General features: G+C 47.2%; 1 protein-coding gene across 2 annotated transcripts; it reads left to right on the top strand.

Moving 5' to 3' along the window:
* Positions 1-49: 49 nt before the first annotated feature.
* Positions 50-22,802, top strand: ECD (ecdysoneless cell cycle regulator). Of its 2 annotated transcripts, none has more exons than XM_039911505.1 (14): positions 50-230; positions 6,509-6,714; positions 7,956-8,073; positions 9,147-9,234; positions 9,353-9,531; positions 10,963-11,155; positions 11,698-11,826; positions 13,244-13,369; positions 14,468-14,553; positions 16,817-16,923; positions 17,623-17,806; positions 19,287-19,354; positions 20,111-20,328; positions 21,214-21,612. In XM_039911505.1, exons 2-14 carry the CDS (start codon positions 6,510-6,512, stop codon positions 21,313-21,315), a joined length of 1,803 nt encoding a protein of 600 aa, XP_039767439.1. In that variant the 5' UTR covers positions 50-230; position 6,509; the 3' UTR covers positions 21,316-21,612. The 2 variants fall into 2 exon arrangements, with proteins under 2 accessions (XP_039767439.1, XP_028916513.1); XM_029060680.2 differs by lacking the exon at positions 21,214-21,612 and adding an exon at positions 21,660-22,802 and having other exon boundaries at positions 53-230.
* The last annotated feature ends 4,865 nt before the right edge of the window (positions 22,803-27,667 follow it).

A 27,667-nucleotide genomic window follows, 5' to 3' on the forward strand; every position in this document is an offset into this window, starting at 1 on the left:
CGACACGCTCGGGGGTGGGGGGAGGCGCGCGCGCGCGCGCGCGGGGGCGCCGGCCGACGGTTGAGGCGAGGGCGGCGCGGAGGCCTCTGGGAGTTTGGGCTTCTGGGCCCCGCCTGAGGCAAAGCCCGGCCTGAGGGGAGGACCGGCCTGAGGGAAGCAGCGGCCAGAGGGAAGCCCCGGCCTGAGGGAAGGACCGGCCTGAGGGAGCCCCGCCTGAGGACCTCGGGAAGGTCAGCGGACACCGGCACGGGCGGACGGGCGCACACCGGGGACGCCGGGCCTCGGGGGAGGAGGGGGAGAGGCCCCTCTGGCCGCCCCAAGGACCGGCCCCCCGGCCCCCCGTCACCATCACTTCACCGCCCCGGGCCTCGGGGCCCGCACCTGCCCGATGCGGGGGGGGAAAGAGCCCGAACCCGAGCCCGCCCCGGGGAGGCGCAGCTCGTGGCTTCAGCCCTTCATTCCATACTATGTATTGAGCGCTTACCGTGGCTTCATTCATTCACTCATTCAGTAGTATTGATTGAGCGCGTAGCCTGGGTTCGTGCATTCATTCATTCAATAGTATTGATTGAGCGCTTAGCCTGGGTTCGTGCATTCCTTCATTCAATAGTACTGATTGAGCGCTTACCATGGATTCATTCGTTTATTCATTCAGTAGTATTGATTGAGCGCTTAGCATGGGTTCATTCATTCGTTCATTCAGTAGTATTGATTGAGCGCGTAGCCTGGGTTCGTGCATTCATTCATTCAATACTATTGATTGAGCGCTTAGCCTGGGTTCGTGCATTCCTTCATTCAATAGTACTGATTGAGCGCTTACCATGGATTCATTCGTTTATTCATTCAGTAGTATTGATTGAGCGCTTAGCATGGGTTCATTCATTCGTTCATTCAGTAGTATTGATTGAGCGCGTAGCCTGGGTTCATTCATTCGTTCATTCATTCAATAGTATTTATTGAGCGCTTACCATGGGTTCATTCATCTATTCATTCAATAGTATTGATTGAGCGCTTAGCATGGGTTCATTCATTTATTCAGTAGTATTTATTGAGCGCTTAGCATGGGTTCATTCGTTCATTCAATAGTATTTATTGAGCGCTTAGCATGGGTTCATTCGTTCGTTCAATAGTATTTATTGAGGGCTTAGCATGGGTTCATTCCTTCGTTCAACACTATTTATTGAGCGCGTAGCATGGGTTCATTCGTTCATTCAATAGTATTTATTGAGCGCTTAGCATGGGTTCATTCGTTTGTTCAATAGTATTTATTGAGGGCTTAGCATGGGTTCATTCCTTCATTCAACACTATTTATTGAGCGCGTAGCATGGGTTCATTCGTTCATTCAATAGTATTTATTGAGGGCTTAGCATGGGTTCATTCCTTCATTCAATAGTATTTATTGAGGGCTTAGCATGGGTTCATTCCTTCATTCAACAGTATTTATTGAGCGCATAGCATGGGTTCATTCGTTCATTCAATAGTATTTATTGAGCACTTAGCCTGGGTTCGTTCATTCATTCAATAGTATTGATTGAGCGCTTATTCATTCATTCAATAGTATTTATTGAGCGCTTACTATGTGCAGAGCACTGTACTAAGCGCTTGGGATGAACAGGTCGGCAACAGATAGAGACAGGCCCTGCCGTTTGACGGGCTTACAGTCTAATCGGGGGAGACGGACAGACAAGAACAATGGCACTAAACAGCGTCAAGGGGAAGAACATCTCGTAAAAACCGATGGCAACTAAATAGAATCGAGGCGATGTACAATTCATTAACAAAATAAATAGGGTAACGAAAATATATACAGTTGAGCGGACGAGTACAGTGCTGTGGGGATGGGAAGGGAGAGGGGGAGGAGCAGAGGGAAAAGGGGAAAATGAGGCTTTAGCTGCAGAGAGGTAAAGGGGGGGGTGGCAGAGGGAGTAGAGGGAGAAGAGGAGCTCAGTCTGGGAAGGCCTCTTGGAGGAGGTGAGTTTTAAGTAGGGTTTTGAAGAGGGGAAGAGAATCAGTTTGGCGGAGGTGAGGAGGGAGGGCGTTCCGGGACCGCGGGAGGACGTGGCCCGGGGGTCGACGGCGGGATAGGCGAGACCGAGGGACGGCGAGGAGGTGGGCGGCAGAGGAGCGGAGCGTGCGGGGTGGGCGGTAGAAAGAGAGAAGGGAGGAGAGGTAGGAAGGGGCAAGGTGATGGAGAGCCTCGAAGCCTAGAGTGAGGAGTTTTTGTTTGGAGCGGAGGTCGATAGGCAACCACTGGAGTTGTTTAAGAAGGGGAGTGACATGCCCAGATCGTTTCTGCAGGAAGATGAGCCGGGCAGCGGAGTGAAGAATAGACCGGAGCGGGGCGAGAGAGGAGGAAGGGAGGTCAGAGAGAAGGCTGACACGGTAGTCTAGCCGGGATATAACGAGAGCCCGTAATAGTAAGGTAGCCGTTTGGGTGGAGAGGAAAGGGCGGATCTTGGCGATATTGTAGAGGTGAAACCGGCAGGTCTTGGTAACAGATAGGATGTGTGGGGTGAACGAGAGGGACGAGTCAAGGATGACACCGAGATTGCGGGCCTGCGGGACGGGAAGGATGGTCGTGCCATCCACGGTGATAGAGAAGTCTGGGAGCGGACCGGGTTTGGGAGGGAAGATGAGGAGCTCAGTCTTGCTCATGTTGAGTTTTAGGTGGCGGGCCGACATCCAGGTGGAGACGTCCCGGAGGCAGGAGGAGATGCGAGCCTGAAGGGAGGGGGAGAGGACAGGGGCGGAGATGTAGATCTGCGTGTCATCTGCGTAGAGATGGTAGTCAAAGCCGTGAGAGCGAATGAGTTCACCGAGGGAGTGAGTGTAAATGGAGAACAGAAGAGGGCCGAGAACTGACCCTTGAGGAACTCCAACAGTTAAAGGATGGGAGGGGGAGGAGGCTCCAGCGAAGGAGACCACTTACCATGGATTCATTCGTTTATTCATTCAGTAGTATTTTTTGAGCGCTTAGCATGGGTTCATTCATTCAATAGTATTTATTGAGCGCTTACCATGGGTTCATTCATTTATTCATTCAATGGTATTTATTGAGCGCTTAGCATGGGTTCATTCGTTCATTCAATAGTATTTATTGAGCGCTTAGTATGGGTTCATTCATTCATTCAGTAGTATCAATTGAGCACTTATGGGTTCATTCGTTCATTCAAAAGTATTTACTGAGCGCTTAGCATGGGTTCATTCGTTCATTCAGTAGTATCTGTTGAGCGCTTAGCATGGGTTCATTCGTTCATTCAGTAGTATTTATTGAGCACTTACTATGTGCAGAGCACTGTACTAAGCGGTTGGAATGGACAATTCGGCAACAGAGGCAATCCCTGCCCATTGACGGGCTTACAGTCTAATTGGGGGAGAGAGATGGACAAAAGCAATAGCAATAACTAGAATCGAGGGGATGTACATCTCATTAAAACCATAGCAATAAATAGAATCAAGGGGATGTACATCTCATTAACAGAATAAATAGGGTAATAAAAATATATACAAATGAGCGGACGAGCACAGTGCTGAGGGGAGGGGAAGAGAGGGGGAGGAGCAGAGGGAAAGAGGGGAAAATAATAATAATAATGTTGGTATTTGTTAAGTGCTTACTATGTGCAGAGCACTATTCTAAGCGCTGGGGTAGACACAGGGGAATCAGGTTGTCCCACGTAGGGCTCACAGTCTTCACCCCCATTTTACAGATGAGGTAACTGAGGCACAGAGAAGTGAAGTGACTTGCCCAAGGTCACACAGCAGACAAGTGGCAGAGTTGGGATTCGAACTCGTGACCTCTGACTCCAAAGCCCATGCTCTTTCCACTGAGCCACACTGCTTCTCATCATAATGTTGGTATTTGTTAAGCGCTTACTATGGGCAGAGCACTGTTCTAAGTGCTGTGGTAGATACAAGGTCATCAGGTTGTCCCACCCGAAGCTCACAATCTTCATCCCCATTTTGCAGATGAGGTAACTGAGGCACAGAGAAGTTAAGTGACCTGCCCACAGTCACACAGCTGACAAGTGGCAGAGCTGGGATTCGAACCCATGACCTCTGACTGGGGCTTAGCTGAGGGGTGGTCATCCCGCCTCTGCCACTTGTCAGCTGGGTGACCTTGGCCAAGTCATCTCACTTCTCCGGGCCTCAGTGACCTCCTCTGGAAAATGGGGGTGGGCTCAACCTGCTGACCCTGTATCTCCCCCAGCACTTAGAACGGTGCTCTGCACAGAATAAGCGCTTAACAAATGCTAACATCATCGTCATCATCACTTGTCAGCTGTGGGACTTTGGGCAGGTCGCTTCACTTCTCTGGGCCTCAGTAACCTCCTCTGGAAAGTGGGGATGAAGACCGGGAGCCCCAGGTGGGACAACCTCCTGACCCTGTATCTCCCCCAGCGCTTAGAACAGTGCTTGGCACAGAGTAAGCGCTTCAATACCAACATCATCGCTGTGGGCAGGGAATGTGAAATGGGTCCGTTTATTGTTTGTACTTCCTAAACATTTAGTGCAGCGCCCTGCACACAGTAAACCCTCAGTAAATACGAATGAATGACTGAATGAATGAGCCCCACGCAGGACCGGGACTGCGTCCAACTTTGGACCCACCCCAGCGCTTTGTACAGTGTCAGGCCCACAGGAAGCGCTGAACAAATGCCATCATCATTATTACAAAGTCAGGCCCATAGGAAGTGCTTAACAAATGCCATCATTATTGTTACTACAGTGTCAGGCCCGTAGGAAGCGCTTAACAAGTACCAGTTATGATTGTTTGAGCTCAGAACATCGGATTTTCTAATCCCAGCTCTGCCCCTTTGTCTGCTGTGTAACCTGGGGCAAGTCACTTCACTTCTCTGGGCCTCAGTGTCTTCATTATTATTATCATTATTATTACGGTATTTGTTAAGCGCTTACTGTGTGCCAAGCACTGTTCTAAGCACTGGGGGGAGAACCAAGATAATCATGTTGTCCCACGCGGGGTTCAAGGTCCTAATCCCCATTTTACAGTTGAAATAACTGAGGCACAAAAAAGTGAAATGACTTGCCAAAGGTCACACAGCAGACAAGTGGGGTGGAGCCAGGGTTAGAACCCACATCCTCTGACTCCCAAGCCTGTGCTCTTTCCACTAAGCCACACTGCTTCTCTGCAAAATAGGGATTAAGACAGTGAGCCCCGCCTGGGACAGGGACTGTGTCCAACCTGTTTAGCTTGTATCTACCCGGGCACTTAGTACAGGAGCGGGGTGTCTGGAAACCTTCAGACAGAGATCACCAAGAGCTCTCTTATCGTCCTGGAGGCAAAGGTCGAAAAATTCAGTCTGGAAAAATGAATTACGTTTGAAAATGCCCATCTCTAAAAGCAAATTCATTTATTTGGATACCCCAATAATCACTGGGGCTCAACCCAGGGTATAGGATGAACACACGTTCTGAAATGGTTCCTTAAAATGCTCATATCAGACATCAGGTCTCCAAGAGGTACCCATTTTAATGACTCCAGGATCAGTTTACCTTTTTCATCCATTTACAGATTGTATTTCAGGTTAACTGAAAGATATGGGAAATTATTGAGTGGGACTTTTTAAAAAAAAAACTGCTGGTTTGGGTCAGTGAGATATTTTTAATAAAAATGAAGTTTTTATCCTAATGAATTTTAGGCCGAAGGCATTCTTTACCTTATGATGATGGAATTCCCTCATCATAAAAAAAAAGACAAACGTAGATCCAGCCACAAAAACTTCAGACCCAAGAACTTGGCTTAAGGAGGTTGTTTAGTTTGTACAGCTCCACTTATACTCTCATCCCTACGAGTCATCGTCCCCTACATCATTGAGGGCCCTAAATACCTCTCCGGACAATGTTAAGTGCTCACAATTATTTTGTTGTAGCGTATAGATAGGCTTCCATAGCTTGGGTATTTGACTATTGTTTAATGGGTTGCTCTCAGGCCCCAGGATGCAGGTACCAAAAAATTCTTCTTGGATTTATTTTTTTTTTTTTTGCGGCAAGACTCTTGAAAGGAAGATACAGCATGAAACCAAGTGGTCTAGTGGAAAGAGCCGGGCTTGGGAGTTAGGGGTTGTGTGTTCTAATCCTAACTCTGCCACCTGTCTGCTCTGTGACCTTGGGCAAGTCACTTTATTTCTCTGTGCCTCAGTTCCCTTATCTGTACAGTGGGGATTAAGGCTATGAGCCCCATGTGGGACGGGGACTGCATCCAACCTAATTAACTTGTATCTACCCCAGTGCTTAGAACAGTGCTTGGTACATAAAAATGTTAGTATTTGTTAAGCGCTTACTATGTGCCAAGCACTGTTCTAAGCACTGGGGTAGGTACAAGGTCATCAGGTTGTCCCTCATGGGGCTCATAGTCTTAATACCCATTTTACAGATGAGGTAATTGAGGCCCAGAACCATTCTCAGGGAGACATACAGACAATTGTGATTGAAAAAAATTTGAGATGTAAATTTTAGAGTGACTGGGTATTTGTGTGATTTATGTTACAGAATGGAGGAAGGACTGAAGTTCACAACTGTGGAAGATGCTGTGCAGTATCAACTGTTTCTGATAAGCTCTGAATCAGATGACCAAGAAAAATGCACAGGCGTTCTTCAGCAGTATATCGAGAAGATAATGACCCAGTTTGCCCCTCTATTGGTCTCCTATATCTGGCAAAATCAACCTTTTAATCTCAAATGCCAACCAGGAAAAGGTAAGGCTATTACTTTATTTTCCCCTTATTGATTCATGTGTGATTTTCACGTATCACTCTGCGAGCACTGATGGAGAAGGGCACATGACATTTTCATTCTTAGCGGTAAAAGGACAGGGTACAAACAAACAAGCAGCCATTTCTGAAGATCACATTTGTGAGCCTCCTTGCTTTACGTGTGTTCATTTTCAGTGATTTCGTAGTTCATGAAAAGAGGTATTTCACTAGCTAGAGCAGATATCACCAGCTCGTAGCATACTCGCCAGAGGCAAGCCATTCTGACTGGAATGCCAGCTTCTGACTCTACTCCCAACATCGCTTCAGAGTGGCACGACACTTCCTGATCCATCAGTCAATCAGTGGTATTTACTGAGCGCCGATTGCCGGCAGAGTCCTGTACTGAGTACATCTTGGAGGTGCACGTAAGCAGTCAGGCCCTTCTATTGAGCCTGGGCTTTGGAGTCAGAGCTCATGAGTTCGAATCCCAGCTCTGCCTCCTGTCAGCTGTGTGCCTGTGGGCAAGTCACTTAACTTCTCTGTGCCTCAGCTACCTCATCTGTAAAATGGGGATTAAGACTGTGAGCCTCACGTGGGACAACCTGATTACTCTGTATCTCCCCCAGCGCTTAGAACAGTGCTCTGCACTTAGTAAGCGCTTAACAAATACCAACATTATTATAAACAGCAGACAGCAACAGCAAGTGTATCCTGAGCTACAAAATTCCAAGCGCTTAGAACAGTGCTCTGCACATAGTAAGCACTCAATAAATACTATTGAATGAATGAACTGCAGGGACACAGATGTAAAAACAGCCTCCCCACTGCACCATAACTCCCGCTCTCTTTGGGAGCCCAGGACATCCAAGCAATGCAGACCTTTAGAGTAACCAATGTCCAGAGAGGCCTAGTAGAGTACAAGCCTGGGAGTCAGAGGGACCTGGGTTCTAAACCCGGCTCTGCCCCCTTGTCTCCTGAGAGACCCTGGGCAAGACACTTCCCGTCTCGTGCCTCAGTTACCTCATCTGTAAAATGGGCATTAAGACTGTGAGCCCCATGTGGGAAAGGAGCTGTGTCCAACCCAATTTGCCTGGCACTTAATACCCGCTTAACAAATACCACTATTATGATTATTATTTGTTAGGATGTACGCCATCCGTAAGTACAGTGCAGTACGGTTGTGAACGAGGGTGAATTAATTGGTTTTACTGCAGATTAACTGTTGCTTTTCTCTTGACTTGCAGATGATGTTCCTGCACATATTGCCGGTGTGACTAAGTTTGGAGATAACATTGAGGATGAGTGGTTTATAGTTTACCTCATACAGCAAATTACAAAACAGTTTCCCGAGTTAGTAGCAAGGTAATGGAGTTGAAATACTTTCAGCACTTCACATAAGAGGCATTAAAGAAATTCTTGAAATTGTCTTTTTGGTTGCCAAAAGTTGACTACTGTAGTCTGTTCCTATTGCAAATTATATTCAAAAACCAATGCAAACATGCTTTTCAGATACTTTGCTTTTGCCTTAAAATATTGTACAACTTCAGATTTTCGGGACATTTGTTGAACTGACATTTTCCAATCTTTGCTGGGAACAGAAGCCAACATGAGAACGGTTTCAGTTACTTCTTTAAAGATAGAAGTTGGATTTCAGTATTGTTCCTAGCAGTTCCATTCTGGTAGGTCATGTCTTTTTTTCCCATGCTTGTGGAGTTCCCAATGATTGCAAAGAAAGGATCAATAACTTGGTTCTATTTAAAATGCGTTCTTTCTTAAGACTTCCTGCCCCCCCAAGAACCCTGAATTAGGCAAAAGTTCTTAAAGCTGTCATCGTATTTTGAAAGCCTTGTCTTCTCTGAACTAAGTCGTTTCTTTAGGGATAGTTGGAATGAAAGGTAATTTTGATAAATTCTCTTCTAAGGTAAAGCTTGGGTAAAACTAGAAGTGCCTTAGGGTACCTTAATGCCTATTTAATTGAATTAATATTTGCTGAGCACCTTCTCAAGCAGTGTACAATTCAAAGCATGTAGGTAGTTTGAAACAAAGAAGTGACACATTTCCAGCCCAGGAGGAACTAACACTTTAATGAGGAAGGCAAAAAAAAACACATTTAAGGATGGAGTAGTCAGGATGAACAATTGAATGTATGGTTGAAAAAGTACATAAGTGCTAGAACAGGTGTAATCTGGCCTTTAGTTGTGTTTTTTGAAAAACTCTACCTGGAGGAATTTGAGAAAGTGATGCTATGGCCCAGAAAGAACCAAAAAAGTAAAATGTTCCATCCAAAATCATAGAGGGCCTGCTTCAAAATTCTAACACTTCTGACTTTTACAGCTTCAAGATACACCAGCAAGGGAAGCTTTTCAGTTTCTTCGTGTCCTAAAACCTTAAGCCCTGATAAATCATAACAAAAACTAATGCTGTTTTTGGATTAGGATTGACGATAATGATGGTGAATTTCTGCTAATAGAAGCAGCCGACTTTCTCCCCAAGTGGTTGAATCCTGAAAATAGCGCCAACCGGGTAAGTAGCCCTGGGTTTGGGGAAGCCAGTAAAGCCAAGAAATGATGCGACATTGCCCCCAGCTTTACATAATTTGAGAAGATCCAATCTAATGATACAACTCTCCCACTTTTATTAGGTGTTTCTTCACCGTGGGGAACTCTGCATCATTCCAGTTCCACAGCACCCTGGAGAGGTATCCTGGCTACCTGCCTCCAATCCAACAGTCACCCAAGCTCTGCAGCTAATCTCCACCCACTCGGAGAAGATCCTGGCAGCCAAATCTATACAGGTGGCGATAAACAAGCGCATCAGAGGGTAAGAGAAATTTGGATTCTGATGTCTGGCATGGTCATGGTGATAATCGTGGTATTGGTTAGGCACTTACGTTGTCCTAAGCATTGGGGTAGATACAGAATGATCGGGTCAGTCACGGTGGCGTCGATTTGAAGCAGTCACTTCCATTTTGTATCATAATAATGAGCACATACTGTGCTCAGAGGGCTGTACCAAGCTCTGGGAAATAATGCACAGTTGAGAATTAGAGAAATGGAGAAGCGGTGTGGCCCGGTGGCTTGGGAGTCAGAGGTCGTGGGTTCTAATGTCGGTTCTGCCACTTGTCTGCTGTGTGGCCTTGGGCAAGTCACTTAACGTCCCTGTGCCTCAGTTACCTCATCTGTAAAATGGGGAAGAAGACCGTTAACCCCCTTGCGGCACAGGGACCCTGTCCAACATGATAAGCTTCTATCTACCCTAGTGCTTAGAGTGGTGCCTGACATAGCCAGTGCCTAACAAATACCTCTTAAAGAAATTAAACACAGTGTCTGTCCTTCAGGGGACCGACGATCTAAAAATAAAAGATGGGAGAAGGGACTGGCGACAGATGCATCAGGAGAGTTGGAAACAAAGAACTAAGACGACATCAAGACCAAAAGAAAGATCAGTTAAGGGGCTGTAGCAGGAGGAGCAGAATTTCCAGCTCCTTGCAGCTCAGAGCCCATAATCATCTTGTTCGTTGGTAGCTTATATGAGTTTTTCGTACTCACCTTCCCTTTCTTAGCTTTTCTGGATATAGTAGGAGCCTACTCAAGCATCGTGGGACAGTGAAAATAAAAGGGAGTCCCGGGTTTAAGTTTGCCCGGGGTTGGATGGCCATCCCCCATTTCTCACAAGGAACATTTCTGCTTCCATCCTTCTGACTCCCTTATAGAAAGGATGTGGGCTTTCCTATTAAAGTGCAAAACCTATCCGACAATCACCAACCTCTCAGTCATTGCCTAAGGAAGTGCCAGAGACCAGAGATTCTTCCTCTTTTCAGAAATCTATGTGGGCTAAATACAAGGTCAGCAATAACTGGTAGAGTTGTGCTGCACGCTGTAGGCACTTAGTAAATCTTGTAAATGTGGAGGCCGCTTCCCAAGTCATGGGTAACAGAGGTCGAGTGATTCCTGGGATTAATTGGAGCGGCTGGCCTGGAGACCCTCTCTTATCAGAAGAAGACCCCTTGAAGTCCTGTGTCCCTGCAGCCAGAGTGTCTTGGAGCTCGCTCAGTTAAATCGATCAAGCAGTGTTATTTTTATCCAGCCCAGTTTTAAGGTTTCTGGAAAATGGGCTCCTATCCCCTACCTTTTCGTCGCAGGGGGAGGAGGCCTGTCTCTGCAACATTCTTTCTCTTCCAACGTGCGTGGTTTTATCTTGTCTCTGCCCTTTTCATTTTTGAAAACAAGAAAACGTTTGCCTACCATATAGGTACCCCGAAAAAGTCCAAGACTTCCTTCATCGAGCCCACTGCTACCTCCCGGCCGGCATCGTGGCCGTGCTGAAACAGCGTCCTGGGCTGCTGGCAGCTGCCGTGCAGGCCTTTTACCTACGAGACCCGATCGACTTACGAGCCTGCCGCACCTTCAAGACGTTCTTGCCAGAGACGCGCGTAATGACTTCGGTAAGATGCTGCTTCTATCCATTGTTTGCCACTTGTTCAGCGAATGGCATTTATTTTGCTTAATCAGAGACACCAGGGGAATAGCTAATTCATATTGTAGATATTATCACACTTCGGGGTGAATCAAGAAATGACCTTTACATTTAAATTTAAATACCTCTTGGATTTAAGTTCCCCCCAGTGGAATACCACTTTGCCCCTCCTCTTCCACCTTTCTGTGTTTTTTCCTAAATATTTCGGGGAATTCCTGTTCACGTATTTTTCCATTTGAGCAATTCTATCATTCCCCTGCTCACCGTAAAATTCCTTTATCTCTTCCATTGGATTAAGTAGTTCTTCCCCCAACTGATCACATTGCTTGCCCGGTGTGAGGAACTACATCGGAGAGAAGATTTTCACCCGAATAGATTAGTCTTTAATCTCAAGCTTGGGTTTATATGTTGATGTTTTCAATTTGGGGAGGCTGTAAGCCTTTTTTAAAAAACATTTTTTAAATACTCCTGTAATTAAGATGTGTGGGTTTTTTTTCTCCTTACGTCCAGGTCACGTTCACAAAGTGTTTATATGCACAGTTGATTCAGCAAACGTTCATGCCAGATCGGCGTAGTGGATACACTCTCCCGCCCCGCTCTCACCCCCAGTACCGAGCACATGAATTGGGCATGAAATTGGTAATGTTAAAGGATCTTTATCACATATCTTTCTTTTCTACCCTTATGGGAAAACCCTTTCCCTTTTCCTTAATCCTATTATGTTTGACCATGCCAAATTATAATCCCCAACTTTATTCTTCTAAGGTCTTTTTCCAAGAGGGAGGCTGGCTATTTTCAGGTGGAAGAATCCTCTCTTATTTCCTTGCTTTTATTGTAGTCTCTCAAGCACCTGTACTCTCTACACTCAGTAGGCATTAGTCTGACTGGCTGCATGAATTCATGAACGAATACAGTACTCTTTCCTTCCCACCTCTGCTTTCAGCATCCAGGTTGCTCTAGCATATACTAAGAAAGCTCCAATCTAAGCCACCAGTAACTTCAATAATTCCAGGGAAAATGCTCCTCCCTAAATGATGCTTGAAAATTCCAGGTCTCCTGGAAAAAGCATAAGACAGATGGCTGGGTTCTAATCCTTCTATGTCTATGCACAACTGACTTTGCTTTTTGTAGAACTCCGTTCTCATTCTGGTCTCTTTTATTGTTTTATTATTTGAGTGGAATAAGTGGAAGTTTTGCTCTTCCCCGGTCATCTCTAATTGCACTGAATTTACCTTATGTACTTGCATAGCTCCCTCCATATAATCCTCCCCCAACCTGTTTTTGAGGAATTAAAACATTATTTTTGTAGGCAGTGGTACACTGGAGTGGGAAAAGGTGAAAACCTTAACACTGCGGGTATGGGCTGACTCATGGGAGGGAGTTTCTTCACTGAGAAGCGCAAACTTGAGGGTAGGAAGAGAAGAAGGGAATCGGAGATCCTTTTGTATTCAGAACTTGGAAAAGAGCAATGGAAGTAAGAAAGCTGTCTCAAGTACCCCCTTACCTTTCTTTGTCTTCCCTCTCCCTTCCTATTCTATTCCTTTTTTCTTCTTCTTTTTTCTCCTGCTCTCTCTTTTGCTAGACTTAATTCTTATATGACTGGGTATAAGAGCTTCTCCCCAGTCTTGGGCTTGTAAAAAAGGACAGTTATGCAGGTAAATCCATTAACATGCCTAAGGTCAAAAATTAAGTGTGTGGCCATGTTAACATTTTGGTGGTTGCCCCTTTTCACAATGAGAAAAATATTGCAAAATTAACAGAAATCCATGAAACAGTCACAGCATCTTCAAATACACTCCGGGTCTCTCCTAGGACCTCCGTCCCTGTTTGTTTCTGCCTCTGTTTCCCTGGCTGTACGTGTTGTACAGTCACCTCGGAGGGTGTCAGCCGCGGGCGGGGCTGCTCTCGCTACTCCGTGATATTTTTAACTGCACAGCGATTGGCTGCACAACCCTATGTCTGCGCACCGTGAGCGCTCAAAAAATACCACCGACGAAGTTCCCGGAGCCCAGGCTGACAGGCTCACCTCTCCCCTGTTTTCGTGTCTGTTACTCAGGCTCACGGCTTTGAAATCTTGTGCTCCAAAAGCAGCTCGTCCTCCTCTGGCCCCAGAGGGCCTTGGGCGAACACCCCACTCTGGGCAGGCTTCCTGGACAGTCTCAAAAGGAACGGTTATTTTAAGGTAGGAAACTCGATACTTTGAGTGGGCAGTGCCTTTGGAGAGGGAAACCAATTGCGTCATTTTAATCCCGCCAACCACGGTGGGCTTGTGGCATTTTGTGAGGAGGTCAGGGAGGTTCCTCCTTGGCCACCTTGAGCCTCTTCTGCTTCCAGTCCTGACACTAGCCGGTCGCAGTGTCTCTTTATTACCATGGCGGCTGCCCTTGGGACTCCTCGGCCGCCGATGCGGCTGCCACTGACCGAATGGGCGGGACAGTCCTCTCAGCTGAAATAGCCAAGCTTCTGGGGGTAAGGGGAAGCGGTGTGGCTCAGTGGCAAGAGCCCGGGCCTGGTTTCCAATCCTGCCTCCGCCACTTATCAGCTGCGTGACTTGGGGCAACGTACTTAACTTCTCTGGGCCTCAGTTCCCTCATTTGTAAAATGAGGATGAAGACCCTGAGCCCTACATGGGACAACCTGATTACCTTCTATCTACCCCAGCGCGTAGAACAGTGCTTGGCACATAGTAAGCGCTTAACAAATATCATCATTATTAAGAAAATTAAGAAATTCTTATTAATGATATTATTATTATTATTAAGAAAGAGCGTGGATCTGTGAACAAGGAGACCTGAGTTGTAGCCCCAGCTCTGCCCCGACTGACTGTGTGACCCCACACAAGACACTTAATGCCTCAGTGCCTTAGTTTCTTTATTTGTAAAATGGGGGGTAAAGGTCTCTATCTCTCCCTACCGAATAATAATAATGATGGTACTTGTTAGGTGCTGACTTATGCGCCAAGCACTGAGGTAGATGCAAGTTAATAAAGTTAGACACAGTCCCTGTCCCACATGGGGCTCAAACCCTTAATCCCGTTTTACAGATGAGATAACTGAGGCCCAGAGAAGTTAGGAGACTTGTCCGAGGTCACACAGCAGATGTGTGGCTTGAGTCGGGTTTAGAACCTAGGTCCTTCTGACTCCCAGGCCCATGCTCTGTCCGCTAAACCACAGTGCTCTGCCTCGCAGGGATGTGACAAAATGAAATAAGGGGTGGAAAAAACTAAAGCACTCTCCTAATTCATGGTGCTATTATTAATTAATGGTCTCATCTTTGAAAGGGGGAGATGGAAGGATCGGCCAAATACATGGAAAGACTCTGTTTGGCGGAAAGCTATTTCCAGCAGTCTGTGGACAGGCCTGACAGGTAAGAAGGCCACTGTCCCTTGCCGCTGTGTTACTTCTTTTATTTGGATTTGCTCATGTTGAAAACTTGTCATCTTGTAATTGGAGGCTTGCCATTTGTGGAACGTATCCCACGTCAAGCATCGGGTTCAGTCCTGTTTTTTCGGTGAATGCTCAGGGATACCTGTGATGGTTGACAGCTAATATTGTTTGACTTTACAATGGTAAAGCTATCCACACAACTGGACATTTGCAAGTACAGAGAGTAAAGAAATGAAAAGTAAGGGAATCTCTGCAGGGATGTGGTCCTGAAGTAGGCTGGTCCTCCAGCAGGTGGGAAGAACCTAGATTTGGAGTTGAGCTTATTGGCCCTGATTTTCTGGACTGTGACATCTACAGGGATACCCCGTCTGAGTTGCAGAGGGAAAAGGAACTTGGTTGTGTTACCGTCTTATTTCTCCCAAGGAAGGAGGGTCCTTGCCTCCTTGAGAAGTATTTATTCATTCAAACGTATTTATTGAGCGCTTACTGTGTGCAAAGCGCTGTCCTGTTTGGGAGAATACACTATAACAATGAACAGACACATTCCCTGCCCACGTGGAGCTCGCAGTCTAGAGGGGGAGACAAACATTACTATGCATAAATAAATAAATTACAGATAAATAACGTATGTGCTGAAGGGATGGGAGGGAGGATAAAGGAAGGGAGCAAGTCAGGGCGACACAGAAGGGAGTGGGAGGAGAGGAGAGTTTAGGGAAGGCTTCTTGGAGGAGATGTGCCTTCAATAAGGCTTTGAAGTAGGGGAGAGCAATTATCTGTTATGAGGAGAAAGGACATTCCAGGCCAGAGGTAAAGAAGTTGGTGGGTGAGAAGTTGGCAGCGACAAGCAGCGTGGCCTAGTGTAAAGATTCAGATAAATAAGTGTGTGCTGTGGGCCTGGGAGGCGGGATGAACAACGGGAGCAAGTCAGGGCAACACAGAAGGGAATGGGAAAAGAGAAAAGGAAGGCTTAGTTAGGAAAGGCTTCCTGGAGGAGATGTGCCTTCAATAAGGCTTTGGGGGCAAGAGTAATTATCAGATTTGAGGAGGGAGGGCCTTCCAGGCCAGAAGCAAGACGTGGGTGAGGGGTTGGCAGTGAGATAGACGAGATGGAGATACAGCAAGAAAGTTAGCATTAGAGGAGCAAAGTGTGCAGTCTGGGTGGTGGTAGGAGAATGGTGAGGTGAGGTGGGAGGGAGCAAGATGATTGAGGGATTTAAAGACAACAGTGAGGAGGTTTTGTGTGATGCGGAGTTGGATGGGCAACCACTGGAGTTTCTTGAGGAGGGGGGAAACATGGCCTGAGCATTTTTGTAGAAAAATGATCCGGGTAGCAAAGTGAAGTATGGACTGGAGTGGGGAGAAACAGGAGCCTGGGGGCTCAGCATGGAGGCCGATACAGTAATCAAGGCGGGATAGGATGAGTGACTGTAGTAATGTAGGGGCAGTTTGGTTGAAGCAGGAGTGGAACTCATCTGGTTTCATTCTCTCTCAAACTGGCTGTCAGAGAAGCACAGGGGAGACCACCTGCATCTAGTGTCCTGGATGCTGGATCGTCACCAGAACTCCAGCAGCACTAGCGCTCAGTTCAGTCAGTCGACCGTATTTTTGAGCGTTTACTGTGTGCAGAGCACTGTACTAAGCTCTTGGGAGAGTACAATATAACAGAGTTGGTAGGCACGTTCCCTGCCCATAATGAGCTTGCAGTCTAAAGGGGGTGACAGACGTTAATATAAATAAACAAATACATGTGCTCGTAAGTGCTGTGGGGCGGGCGGGGCGGGGGTGGTGGTGAAGAAAGGGAGCAAGTCAGGGCAACACAAAAGGGAGAAGAAGAAAGGAGGACCTAGTAAGGGAAGGCCTCTTGGAGGGATTGTACCTTTTATACGGCTTTGAAGGTGGGGGAGAGTAATTGTCCCATTTGAAGAAGGAGGGCTTTCCAGGCCAGAGGCAGGATGCGGGGATGGTCTAGTCAGATTGCTTTAGAGATCGCTGCGTTCTACCCCCTGAGATTTCTTTCAGGACCATTTGAAGTCTTGCTTTATTAAGTGGCCCCTAGAAGTGTTGCTCATAACGTAGAGGGTGGTATCCCCATAATCATATTTAAAGTAAAGGGTGCAGGTGGGGAGAGGATGTGTGTGTGTGTGGTCCCCATAATCATATCCCAAGTAAATGGTGGGGGGGGGGGGGGTTCTGCCCACTTTCCAGTTGGAAGAATCATTTGTCATTTTATTTCATCTTTGTAGCTCTGTTGCCCTAAGCCCGGGTGAAGAAATCTTGTCTTTACTGCAGACGGCATCTTTAAATGTAGAAGAACTTAAAAGAGAAGAAACTTGTCTCCCTCCAGAGGATGGTCAGTGAATAAGGGATGGGGGGGAGAGAGAGAATATTAAAATCTGACAAGATTTCCAGGGGTTTCTCTGCTCTGCTCTCAGAGAGATGACTTGTGAAAGGGCTCGGGGGGAACGGTTGAATAAGCCGCAGTTGCTTTTAAAACTAGTTTTGTTGAGCATTTCTGTATATTGTACTTTGTTTAGCATATCTCCTTATTCTCTGCCAGTTGGACATTTTCTCATTAAGGAAATCCCTTGAGAGAGCGTGGGTAATCTGGACACGTGAGCACCCGGGGTGATGCACCGGGTGGCCTGCAGTGCACCCATTTGGCAGGATTGAAGGTGCTGCTGCTTTTCTTGCAACTGCGGGGCTCGACACAGCTTCTTAACACTCCTCCTCTCAGGCTGCAGCTGCCATCTTGATCCCCTTGCCATTTTCCCTGTCTACCAGTGCTTCTGCTCAGGAGGCATGGACACATTCAGCAGGGGTTTTGGTCCATTCATGGATGAGAGGTCCGTGATGGGTTACCATAGGGAAAGCTAGGAGTGATGAGAGGTCCCTCCCAACCCTTGTTTGTCCAGACGGACAACCAGCACACTGGTTCTTCAGTATTCTGCTTCTGCTCTCAGAGATCGAATGCCACGATACCGCTCGTGGTCTTAGGTTTGCTAACCAGACCCTGGAATTGTTTCGATAGCAGTACTTTCTGATCTTTCAGATGACCACTGGTTGGAGATCTCCCCAGATATGTTGGATCAGCTCCTACATGAAGCAGAGGGTCAGAGAGAACCAGGACCCACTTCCAAAGCAGAGGAACAGAAATGTGATTTAAATGAAGTCACCGAAAGCGTGAAGGCATTCATATCCAAAGTCTCAACCCACGAAGGAGCAGAAATACCCCGGTTGGTAAACTCTGGCCGGAGCCTTGAAGAGATAAAAGAGAAGTTGGCTTTATCGGGGTTACTTTCCTCGGGTGGCTACATGTTAGGATGGCTGAGCCACGAAAGGGGAAGAAGCAGGGCGGAGGAGAAACTGGAATGGCAGGTGGGCCGGGGACTGAGAGTCATCAGAACAGGAAGCAAGAGCAGCAGAACTGGTCCCTGGGTGGCCGAAGAGGCGACGGGGGGTAGCGAATGATGCAAGAGACTGAACACCCCCTTTCCCAGACTGAGCCCCCCCTTTCCCTCTGCTCCTCCTACCCTCCCCCCCACCCTCTGCTCTTCCCCCTCTCCCTCAGCACTGTGCTTATTTCTAGATATTATTTATTACCCTATTTATTTTGTCAATGAGGTGTTTATCTCCATGATTCTATTTATCTTGATGATGATGTCTGGTTTTGTTTTGTCCTGTTTAGCTTTGCTGTCTCTCTCCTCCGTTTAGACTGTGAGCCCGTCATTGGGCAGGGATTGTCTCTATCTGTTGCCGAATTGTATATTCCAAGTGCTTAGTACAGTGCTGTACACATAGTAAGCGCTCAATAAATGCTATTGAATGAGAAGGCACAGTAATAGGGAGAGACGCAGAAATCCTGGAGCCCCCACTGATATTTATGGAGTTCCCAGTGGGTGCAGTGCATGCAGTGATCAGTCGATCATTCTGGTACTTTTTGAGCACAGTATTTTCTGTGTGCAGAGCATTGGTACTAAGATCTTGGGAAAGTACATTTATAGTAGGGTTGGTGAATGCAGTCCCTCAGACTGCATTTAGAATGTACAAAAGAAATGACATATTCCCTGTCCAATAGGAACTTACACTTTAAATAGGGAGACATGGAAATGTTAACTGCTAGGAAAGTATGCAGTATGGCCTAATAATAAACCAGAGATCAGTCAGTCAGTTGTATTTATTGAGCACTTTGTGCAGAGCACTCTACTAAGCACTTGGGAGAGTACACCGTATTAGACACATTCCCTGCCCACAACAGGCTTACAGTCTTGTGATTGGGACTATTCATTCCATTCTCTCACTGTCTGCTGGGGTCTAGAGAGCAAGATCTCCAACAGCGCCAGTGTTTTGCCTCCCACCTTCTCTTTTGCCAGCTACACAACACATTCCCAAACCACTTCCATTCACATGGTAGCCTATGTTGTTATCATTCATAAAAGCGACTAACAGCCCTCTCTGAAAGGCACCGTCTCCTGCTCACCTTGAGGCTTTTCAACTTGGGCCAGTCACTTAACTTCTCTGTGCCTCAGTTACCCCATCTCTAAAATGGCGATTAAGACTGTGAGCCCCATATGGGACATGGACTGTGTCCAACCTGATTAGCTTGTATCTACCCATTGCTTAGTACAGTGCTTTGCACATAACATTAAAAAAAAAAAAAAAACAAGGGTGAGGACTGAATGTTAATTTTTTGTTTTCTTTTCTCTCAACTTGCAGGAGATCTTCTGAAGATCAGGTGACCTTTGATGTGGATTCTTTCACTAAGGCCCTAGAGAAATTTTTAGGTAAGGCAGCAATGTGGAAATCTTTCATTTTCAGAAAAAAGGGCAATGGGACCTGAAGGTACAACATTAAAATGGGAATCTGGTAGCCTAGTTCTATACCTTATTATTAAGCCTAAAAGAATCGTCACCATCATCATCAGACACTGGGCACCTACTTTGGGGGAGTTTCACAAAAGTATTACATCAGTGTTTTTGTCTGTGAGAGAGAGAGAGAGTGGGGGTGGTGTGTTGGGACGGTGCATTTGAGGGAAGCAGTTTGTCCCTTTGTCTATAAAGAAGAGGGTTAAAAAAAACCTTTGATAAGTTCCATCCTGGCCTTTCTGGAGCTTTCCCAGTTGTTAAATGAAGAAGGTGTACAGGTACTCTGTTGACTGAGAGGACAGACTGACTGGAAGATTGGAGATTTATCAGAAAGTGATCAAGCTAATAGTTCCCCATGTCATTTGATAACATAGAGGCATATGTAGTAGTAGAGTAGATCCATATTTTTCTCCTAGACTCCATAGCCTGCCCTGTCTGATCTCTTGCTCTTTGACTTAGAGCGGAATTACTCGGTGTTTCTCCCCCCAGTCAGTCAGTCATGGCTTTAAGTGTCAGCATTTATTATTATAAATAAATTGTCAAGCACTTTCTATGTGCCACCCACCATGTGAGGCACTGTAGTAGATACAATATAAGTAGATCCAGGAGAAGTTTTAAAAAATGCTGTTATTTCCCACTGAACATGCTCTGAGTCTTTGGTTGTTCTGTTTCTAGGACCTGGTGCGCAAGAACTGGATTCTGATGATCTGGATGAAGAGGATGATTTTGAGTCCTTGACAAGTGATGAAGACTTAGATCCTGAAACTCAGGGTCATCGAGCAAAACAGTCACCAGGAGAAACTCTGGAAAGTCTGAGGTCATACATGGCAGAAATGGACCGGGAACTGGCATCCACCAACATTGGAAAGAGCTTCACTACTCGCGAGAAACTGGTGTGTGTGTGTGTGTGTGTGTGTGTGTGTGTGTGTGTGTGTGTGTGTTTGTTTCTGATTGCCTCCCCTGTCATTCAAATCAGTTGGCTTTAGACTAGACTGATTAGACGGTGAGCCCGTCATCGGGCAGGGATTGTCTCTATCTGTTGCCGAATTGTACATTCCAGGTGCTTAGTACAGTGCTCTGCACATAGCGCTCAATAAATACTATTGAATGAAATCAAGGAATGATGCTAATAGAGTCTCCGGGACAGGGAAGTTTCACAAATTTCCTTGACCCACTTTGGACTTTTTTTTTTAATAGTATTTGTAAAGCACTTAGTATGTAATAATAATAATGTTGGTATTTGTTAAGCGCTTACTATGTGCCGAGCACTGTTCTAAGCGCTGGGGTAGACACAGGGGAATCAGGTTGTCTCACGTGGGGCTCACAGTCTTAATCCCCATTTTACAGATGAGGTAACTGAGGCACCGAGAAGTTGTGACTTGCCCAAAGTCACACAGCTGACAAGTGGTAGAGCCGGGGTTCGAACCCATGACCTCTGACTCCAAAGCCCGTGCTCTTTCCAGTGAGCCACGCTGCTTCTGCCAGGAACTGTACTAAGTGTTGGGGTAGCTGGGTTGGACACAGTCCATAACCCACATGGGGCTCAAAGTCTTAATTTCGCAGATGCGGGAGCTGAGGGACAGAGAAGTACACTGACTTGCCCAGGGCCACACAGCAGACAAATGGCAGGACCAGGTCCTTCTGACTCCCAGACCTGTGCTCTGTTCATTAGACCATGTAGCTTCTCTTGACTTCTGCTGAAATACTGTGCCAGAGTCAAGAAAGTCACTGTTTCTGCCTCACAAAATGTTTGTTTAAAATGATTGCCTCTACCTTAGTGGTTCAGCCACTTAGTGTGGCTTTCACAAGCTCCAGGAGACTCCAAACTCTACAGGCATCCAACCCAAGCCTGCCTGCCTTTCAGCTTCCTCCAGAAGTAGGAAACTCGTTGGGTTTTTTGGAAAGGTAAGCTTCCAGAGGGCGGAGTTGAACTCAGTTGAACACAAGGGCTTAGGAGAGTGCTCTGCACCCGGTAGGCTCTCTGTAAATATCACTGACCGGATGACTGCTGCTTATAATGGAGTTTTCCACATGTCAAACCCCCATTCACAAAGCTGTAAAGGTGGTGGTTCCCCTCGGGATATGACGGAAAAGTGATTTCCCGTTTGATTTCCAAGCCCAAATCGCTGCAGTTTGACCAGCGGGATCTCTGGGTAGGTGCTCTAGCAAGTATTTCATCATATGAATCTCTTGGGTTTTTTTCCCCTCTGTCCTCCAAATGTAGGCCCGTTCAGCGAGGGGGCAGCTAGCCCAAAACCCGGACATCGATTCGGATGACAGCAGTTCCGGTGTGGAAGATTCAGGGCTGACGGCTGAGGACATGGACGCGAACCTCGTTTCCAACATACTGGAATCCTATCATTCCCAAGCCGGGCTGGCAGGCCCCGCCTCAAACCTCTTACAGAGCATGGGAGTGCGGCTGCCTGATAATGCAGATCAGGGACCCTCAGATTAGCCAATTCGGAGGATTTGGACAAAGCCAACTGGTGTTGATTTTTCTCATACTGTAGCCCGTGTCTCAGTCTTACTTGGGATTGGGCCTTTGTGTAGACTGCGTGTGCAAAATAGATTTTTCTCTGAAAATTCTGGTGACAGATCCCATCTCGGATTGCAGGAAGGCCCTCAGTGAGAAACCAGTCATCCTCCCTGTGGTGTCCCCACCGAGCAAAGGATGAATTGGAGTTAAGAAGACTATGGAGGCAGCTGATATTTTAGATATACAGCAACTGGACTGGGATTCTTCTGATGAGAAGGAACAGTGCAGACTCTTGTTGACCTATTTCCCGTGTTGATTGAATCTGGGATCCAGGTACCCCCATATTCAAGCCAGTTGGGGATATAAAGAAAGATTTCCGTCTGTTGCCGTGAAAGAATGTGGATGGGTTATTTTCTGCCTTCAGTAGTGTTTTGTTTTTTTTAGAAAGATTCGTTCATTTATTTCAGTCTTTGAAAGCCTGATTGGAATTTTTCTTGGTTCTTTGTTTGGACTTGGTTGCACAAAAGATTTGGATGTTTGCAAGACGGGGAGCCGGTTTCATCACAGCAGATGAGCCGTTTTTTCAAAACCAAAATATTTCATAGCTAGCTGCAAATGGCTATGCATTAGCCTTTGTTTAAAAAAGCGTTTGAATCTGGTTTATACTCATTTAATCTGGTTGGGCACTAATTTACTAAAAAAACTGCTTTTTTTTTTTTATAGCGTTTTGTACTTTTCCATCGGCTTTTGTCATTTTTATTTTACACTTCCACCTTTGGTCTAATTGAAATCAAGGCTAATGAAACTTTTTGGAAAAGTTGAAGTGAAGAAGAAATTCCAAATTGGAAATAAATCTTCTGAGAAATATAAAATTAATTTTAGAAAAGAAAATGCCTCCCATTTATTCAGTAGTATTTATTGAGTGCTTACTATGTGCAGAGCACTGTACTAATCGCTTGGAATGTACAATTCGGCAGCAGATAGAGACAATCCCTGCCCATTGATGGGTTTACAGTCATTTATATCCAGTTCACCACCTGAACCTGTATCCACCTGAATTTAAAAAATGGAAAGATCTGTCATTGCAGTTTTCACTCTAGGCATAGAGGTATGATCTGGGAGGGGGGTGGAAATCTTTTGTCAGGTAAAAGGGGGCTTAGAGGTCCATTCACCCGGGTATAAAACCACCTGCTCTGGGCATAATTATTATTATTATTATTTGCCCATCTGCTTGGCTCAAATTTGCCTCACACACTTGCCTGGTGTGTTCATGTTGTCCGCACCCCAGGAGAACATCTGGCCCCGGGGTTTCCCCCGCCGCACCCCAGAAAGGTGGGCAGGACCCCCAAGGAGACGGAGGGATGGTTAGGTTTGGAAGAGGGCGGGGAAGTTCCCGAGGAGGGGCTGGCATTGGGGTTCAGATGGGCCAGGTTTTTTTTGCCCTGGGAGAATGGGGGTGGGAGAGAGGTGTTTAAAGTTGCCCCCAGGAGTCCCTGAGTTTCAGACCCTCTGGTCTAAGCCTCTCCAGGTGGATAAACGCTCATCCCTGGAAAGTGACCGATATGTTCATCCCGGACTTAGCGAGGCTCCATAACAGGGAAAGCAACAGCTGATTGGAATTCATTTGGCTGCTGCTACAGCCCTGGAGGCACTTGAGGTATCCGGGACCCTGAGGGGAGTGTGGGGGTGAACATGTGGGGAACAGAGGGAAAGGTGAAGGGTTTGAGGGGGGAGAGGGAGAGGATTGGAGGCTGTGTATTTGTGGGGGAAGCAGGGAGAGACAGTGAGTTTATTGAATCCCACCGCAAAGGCACTGCTTTGGAAATCTGGAATGGGAGAGAGCCCCAAGACCTGCAGGGAGAGAATCGGTGGCAGAGAATCACTCTTTCCCCCTCTCTGCCAAACTGGGACCACATACCACACAGACCACCTTCCCGGGACCAGACACGCCAGTTGCCCCATCAGTTTTGATGGGAGATTGGCCATTGTTAATGGATGCGAAGTCGGGAGAAGCAGCGTGGCACAGTGGCTAGAGCACAGACCTGGGAGTCAGGAAGACCTGGCTTCTAATCCCAGCTCCACCACTTGTTCCCCTAGCCTCGTGTCTGCGTGTCTGCCTTCTCCAGTCTGTGTGTCCGTCTTTGTTTCCCTTTCCCTGGCCCTAGGTATAATTATAATAATTATGGTATTTGTTAAGGGCTTATGTGTCAGGCACTGTTCTAAGCACTGGGGTGGCTACAAGCCGTGGCCCACACGGGACTCACATCGGGCCAGAGGACAGGCTTTGAATCCCCAATTTCCAGATGAGGAGACAGGCTCTGAGAAGTTAAGTGATTTGCCCAAGGTCACAAGTAGGCAAATGGCAGAACCGGAATGAGAACGCATGTCACCGACCCTGGAGCCCATGCTCTTTCCACTGTCAGGGTCTCATTTCTTCGGAGTCTCCCTCCCCAGTTCCTCTCTGGGCAGAAATGAAGAGTTGGCCCTCTTTCTGGCTGCACTCGGCCTGAGCGGCAGCAGAGACCCTAACTGTTTTAGTCCATGGAAGACATTGGGTCAAGTCTGTGCCCCATCCACACACTCGCTCTCTGTTCCCATCCATCTCTCCCCAATCTCCCCCACGATTCCTGCCTTTGAGGTCCATCCCCTGCGGGTCTTACCCCTCCCCCACCTCGAGTCCTCCATCTCCCCACTTGACCGGCCAGTTACTTGAGTCCCGTGAAGCCGTGCTCCTGGGAGGGGACATCCCAGTCAGGGCCTCCGTTGACCCCATTTTCCCTTCACAGGGAACCTCAGCAATTCTCATTTGCCGTTCTGATTCTTCCCCCGAAGTCTGTTCCACTCCCTAGCCTTCCTAGGGCAACCATTATTCATCCGATCAGTCGATCAATCCATGGTATTTATTGAGTGATCGCTATCTGTGGAGCACTATACTTTGTGCTTGGGGAGAGTACAATATAAAAGAAGTAATTCATTCGATCGTATTGATTGAGCACTTAACTGTGTGCAGAGCACTGTACTAAGCGTTGAGGTAGATAAAAGGACAGCAGGTTATCCCACGCGGGGCTCACAGTCTTCATCCCTATTTTCCAGATGAGGTAACTGAGGCATCGAGAAGTTAAGTGACTCGCCCAAGGTCACACAGCTGACGAGTGGCGGAACCGGAATTAGAACCCACGACCTCTGACTCCCGAGCCCTTGCTCTTTCCACTAAGCCACGCTAGTGGAATTGGTAGTGCCCTCATGGGGTACACGATCTAGTGGAGGAGATGGATAGACGTTATAATAATTGGGATAGATTCAAGGTGATAGAGTTGGACACAGGCCGCGTCCCACATCGGCCTCACTGTCTTAATCCCCATTTTACAGGCGAGGTCACTGAGGCACAGAGAAGTGAAGTGACTCGCCCGAGGTCACACAACAGGCGGAGTCAGGATTACAACCCAAGTCCTCCTGACTCCCAGGCCCCTGCTCTGTCCACTACGCCACGGAGCCCTGTGGGATAAGGGGAGTTCTAGGCTAGAGGGAGGATTTGGGCAAAGGGTCGGTGGTGAGACAGATGAGATTGGGGAACGGTGAACGAGTTCGGTGCTAGAGGATCAAAACGCAGGGGTTGGGTTGCAAGTAGGAAATCAGTGAGATAAAAGGTAAAAGCAGATATATCCACCCCAGCCCCGAGGTGTCCATTTTGGACCTGGGCTCAGTGTGGAGCCCTGGGCCCTGCACACCCCCTTCCATCTCTGTACCGGTCCCCTCAACTGCTGGGGCTTCGGGCTTTTCTTCAGCTCAGGAATCAGCACCCCCACCACTCCCTGTGGAGAAAACCCGAAATTCAGCGAGTCGGCCGCTCCCTTTGGCCGCCCTCTCTGTTCTCCGTGGAGTTACCTTGCAGGTCCTCTGGAAAACCAAAGTCGGGAGAGCTGGCCGTTCCTTCCGTTGTCTCTCCACCGCAAGCTCGCTGTGGGCAGGGAATGTGCCCGTTCGATGTTATCGTCCTCTCCCAAGCGCTCAGTACAGCGCCCCGCACACGGTAAGCGCTCAATAAATACCATCGACCGACCCCAGGATGAGCTTGAGAAACCCTTGGCCGGGTTTTCCGCACAACACCCTTCCTCCCCCACCCCGGCCTTTTCCCCTACTCTCTATCTGTACCTCCAGCCTGGTAGGTGGGTCTGTGTACACACCCGCTCACACCCACGTGAGACCACAGAGAGATACAAAGGATCGAGAGAGATTTACGCACATGGACCCTGAACTGTTTTCTTCTAGTGGCAGGATGTGAAGAAATCAAGGGACCTCTCTTTCCAGTGAGCATTTCCCATCTATCTGCTTGGGTCAGCCGAGGTAAAGGCGAGCTGCCAATTTATCGTCAAGGTCAGTCGAGCCCCAGACTAAATTCCCTCCAACCCCGGGATGTTCTGCCACCGGCAGATTTCCTCAGGATGACAAAAGGGGGGCCCGGTCAGAGCCCCGCGTTCCATCCAGGGGATTCCATCTCCCGGGGGGACGCCGGGATGCTCGGAGACGTGATGGTTATCCTCCTCGACGTCCATCCTGACATTCGGGATGGACGACGACCTAACGTCCTTCCTTTCCCTTCTGCATACCTAACTTCCTCTCTCGGAACCCAGCACGGACCGCCCGTCCTTAAAATCTATCCAAACCCCTCTTGATCCGGTAGTTTCTATCTGTACAACTTCCTGTGGGCATGGAATTCCGCGTTCTCAGCAAGCACAGGGGGAAGAAGAGTTCTAGCTATGAACCGGTGGCTTTTGAGCTTCAACAGGTGCCCCCCTGTCTTGATGGTCTGGGATATGATAAAGAACAAATCCTTATACACCTTGTCAACCTCTTTATAATTCTGTAAACTCCTTTCATTGCGCCGCTCAGCCTGAGTCTTTCCAGGCTACAGAACTAATCCGTTCAGACTATCCAAATGCAAAAACTTTGCATTTTGCTTTATGCCATCTTCCGTTCTGTGATTTCTCACGCCGCCACCTGAACCGCAGCCAGAATTCCACGTGAGCAAACTGTGATTTTAGAGTGGCAATCTTTCTAGTCGGTGCAGACGGTAAAGACCCTCTAAGAAATAAACAGGAAGAAGAGGAGTGCTTCTGTCGTCCCGATTTCCTCTCTCTCGGTCAGGAAGCCGTTCTTACGAGACCTCTGGGAAAGATTGCCTCCGAAAATCTCTCTACCCTATAGGTCTGACTCCCCTGTCCTAGCTGCTCTCCACTGGTGATTTTTTTCCCAGAGTTTGTGTTTTACACCAGTGAGAAATATAGATCAGTCACAGACTGTGAAATGCAGGCAGACTGTGGAGTAGGTATTTTGCTACCCACACTGACTTAAAATACTGTTTTCCCCTTCTCCCTGAAAACCCTAATCTGTATCTGTTCCCAGGGGAAAAAACCCGCTGACCTCACTCAGTCTTATCCAGGATCATCAGTAGGTCATAGCATTTTGCCGGTTCTGCAAAATAGTGCGTTACGTTTACATAATCATCTTCCGTGTAGCGTAGTCAGCAGCACACAGCGGCTCCCGAGTGGCAGGTTCTCATATTCACTGTGACTCTTTAAGACTTTTAAAATCTGCTGGGTTCAAAGAATCCCCCAGTAGATTGTAAGGATATTATAGTACCAGTTTTCAATTGTTTGATCCAATCCTAATCCATCTCTCTATGAGGTTGAATAAGACCAGGAAGACTTTTCTCACTTTTTGTCATGAGATAAGGGATCTTCAATTTTGACAGAACG

Source organism: Ornithorhynchus anatinus, chromosome 3 (genome assembly GCF_004115215.2).
Source record: "Ornithorhynchus anatinus isolate Pmale09 chromosome 3, mOrnAna1.pri.v4, whole genome shotgun sequence".
NCBI classification, from domain to species: domain Eukaryota; kingdom Metazoa; phylum Chordata; class Mammalia; order Monotremata; family Ornithorhynchidae; genus Ornithorhynchus; species Ornithorhynchus anatinus.

Excerpts from the sequence above, each read along its gene's own strand:
- ECD (XM_029060680.2), top strand. The coding sequence starts at position 6,510 with ATGGAGGAAGGACTGAAGTTCACAACTGTGGAAGATGCTGTGCAGTAT. Across the intron at positions 17,807-19,286 it reads GAAGGAGCAGAAATACCCCG|GAGATCTTCTGAAGATCAGG; the intron begins GTTGGTAAACTC and ends CTCAACTTGCAG. Across the intron at positions 19,355-20,110 it reads GGCCCTAGAGAAATTTTTAG|GACCTGGTGCGCAAGAACTG; the intron begins GTAAGGCAGCAA and ends TTCTGTTTCTAG.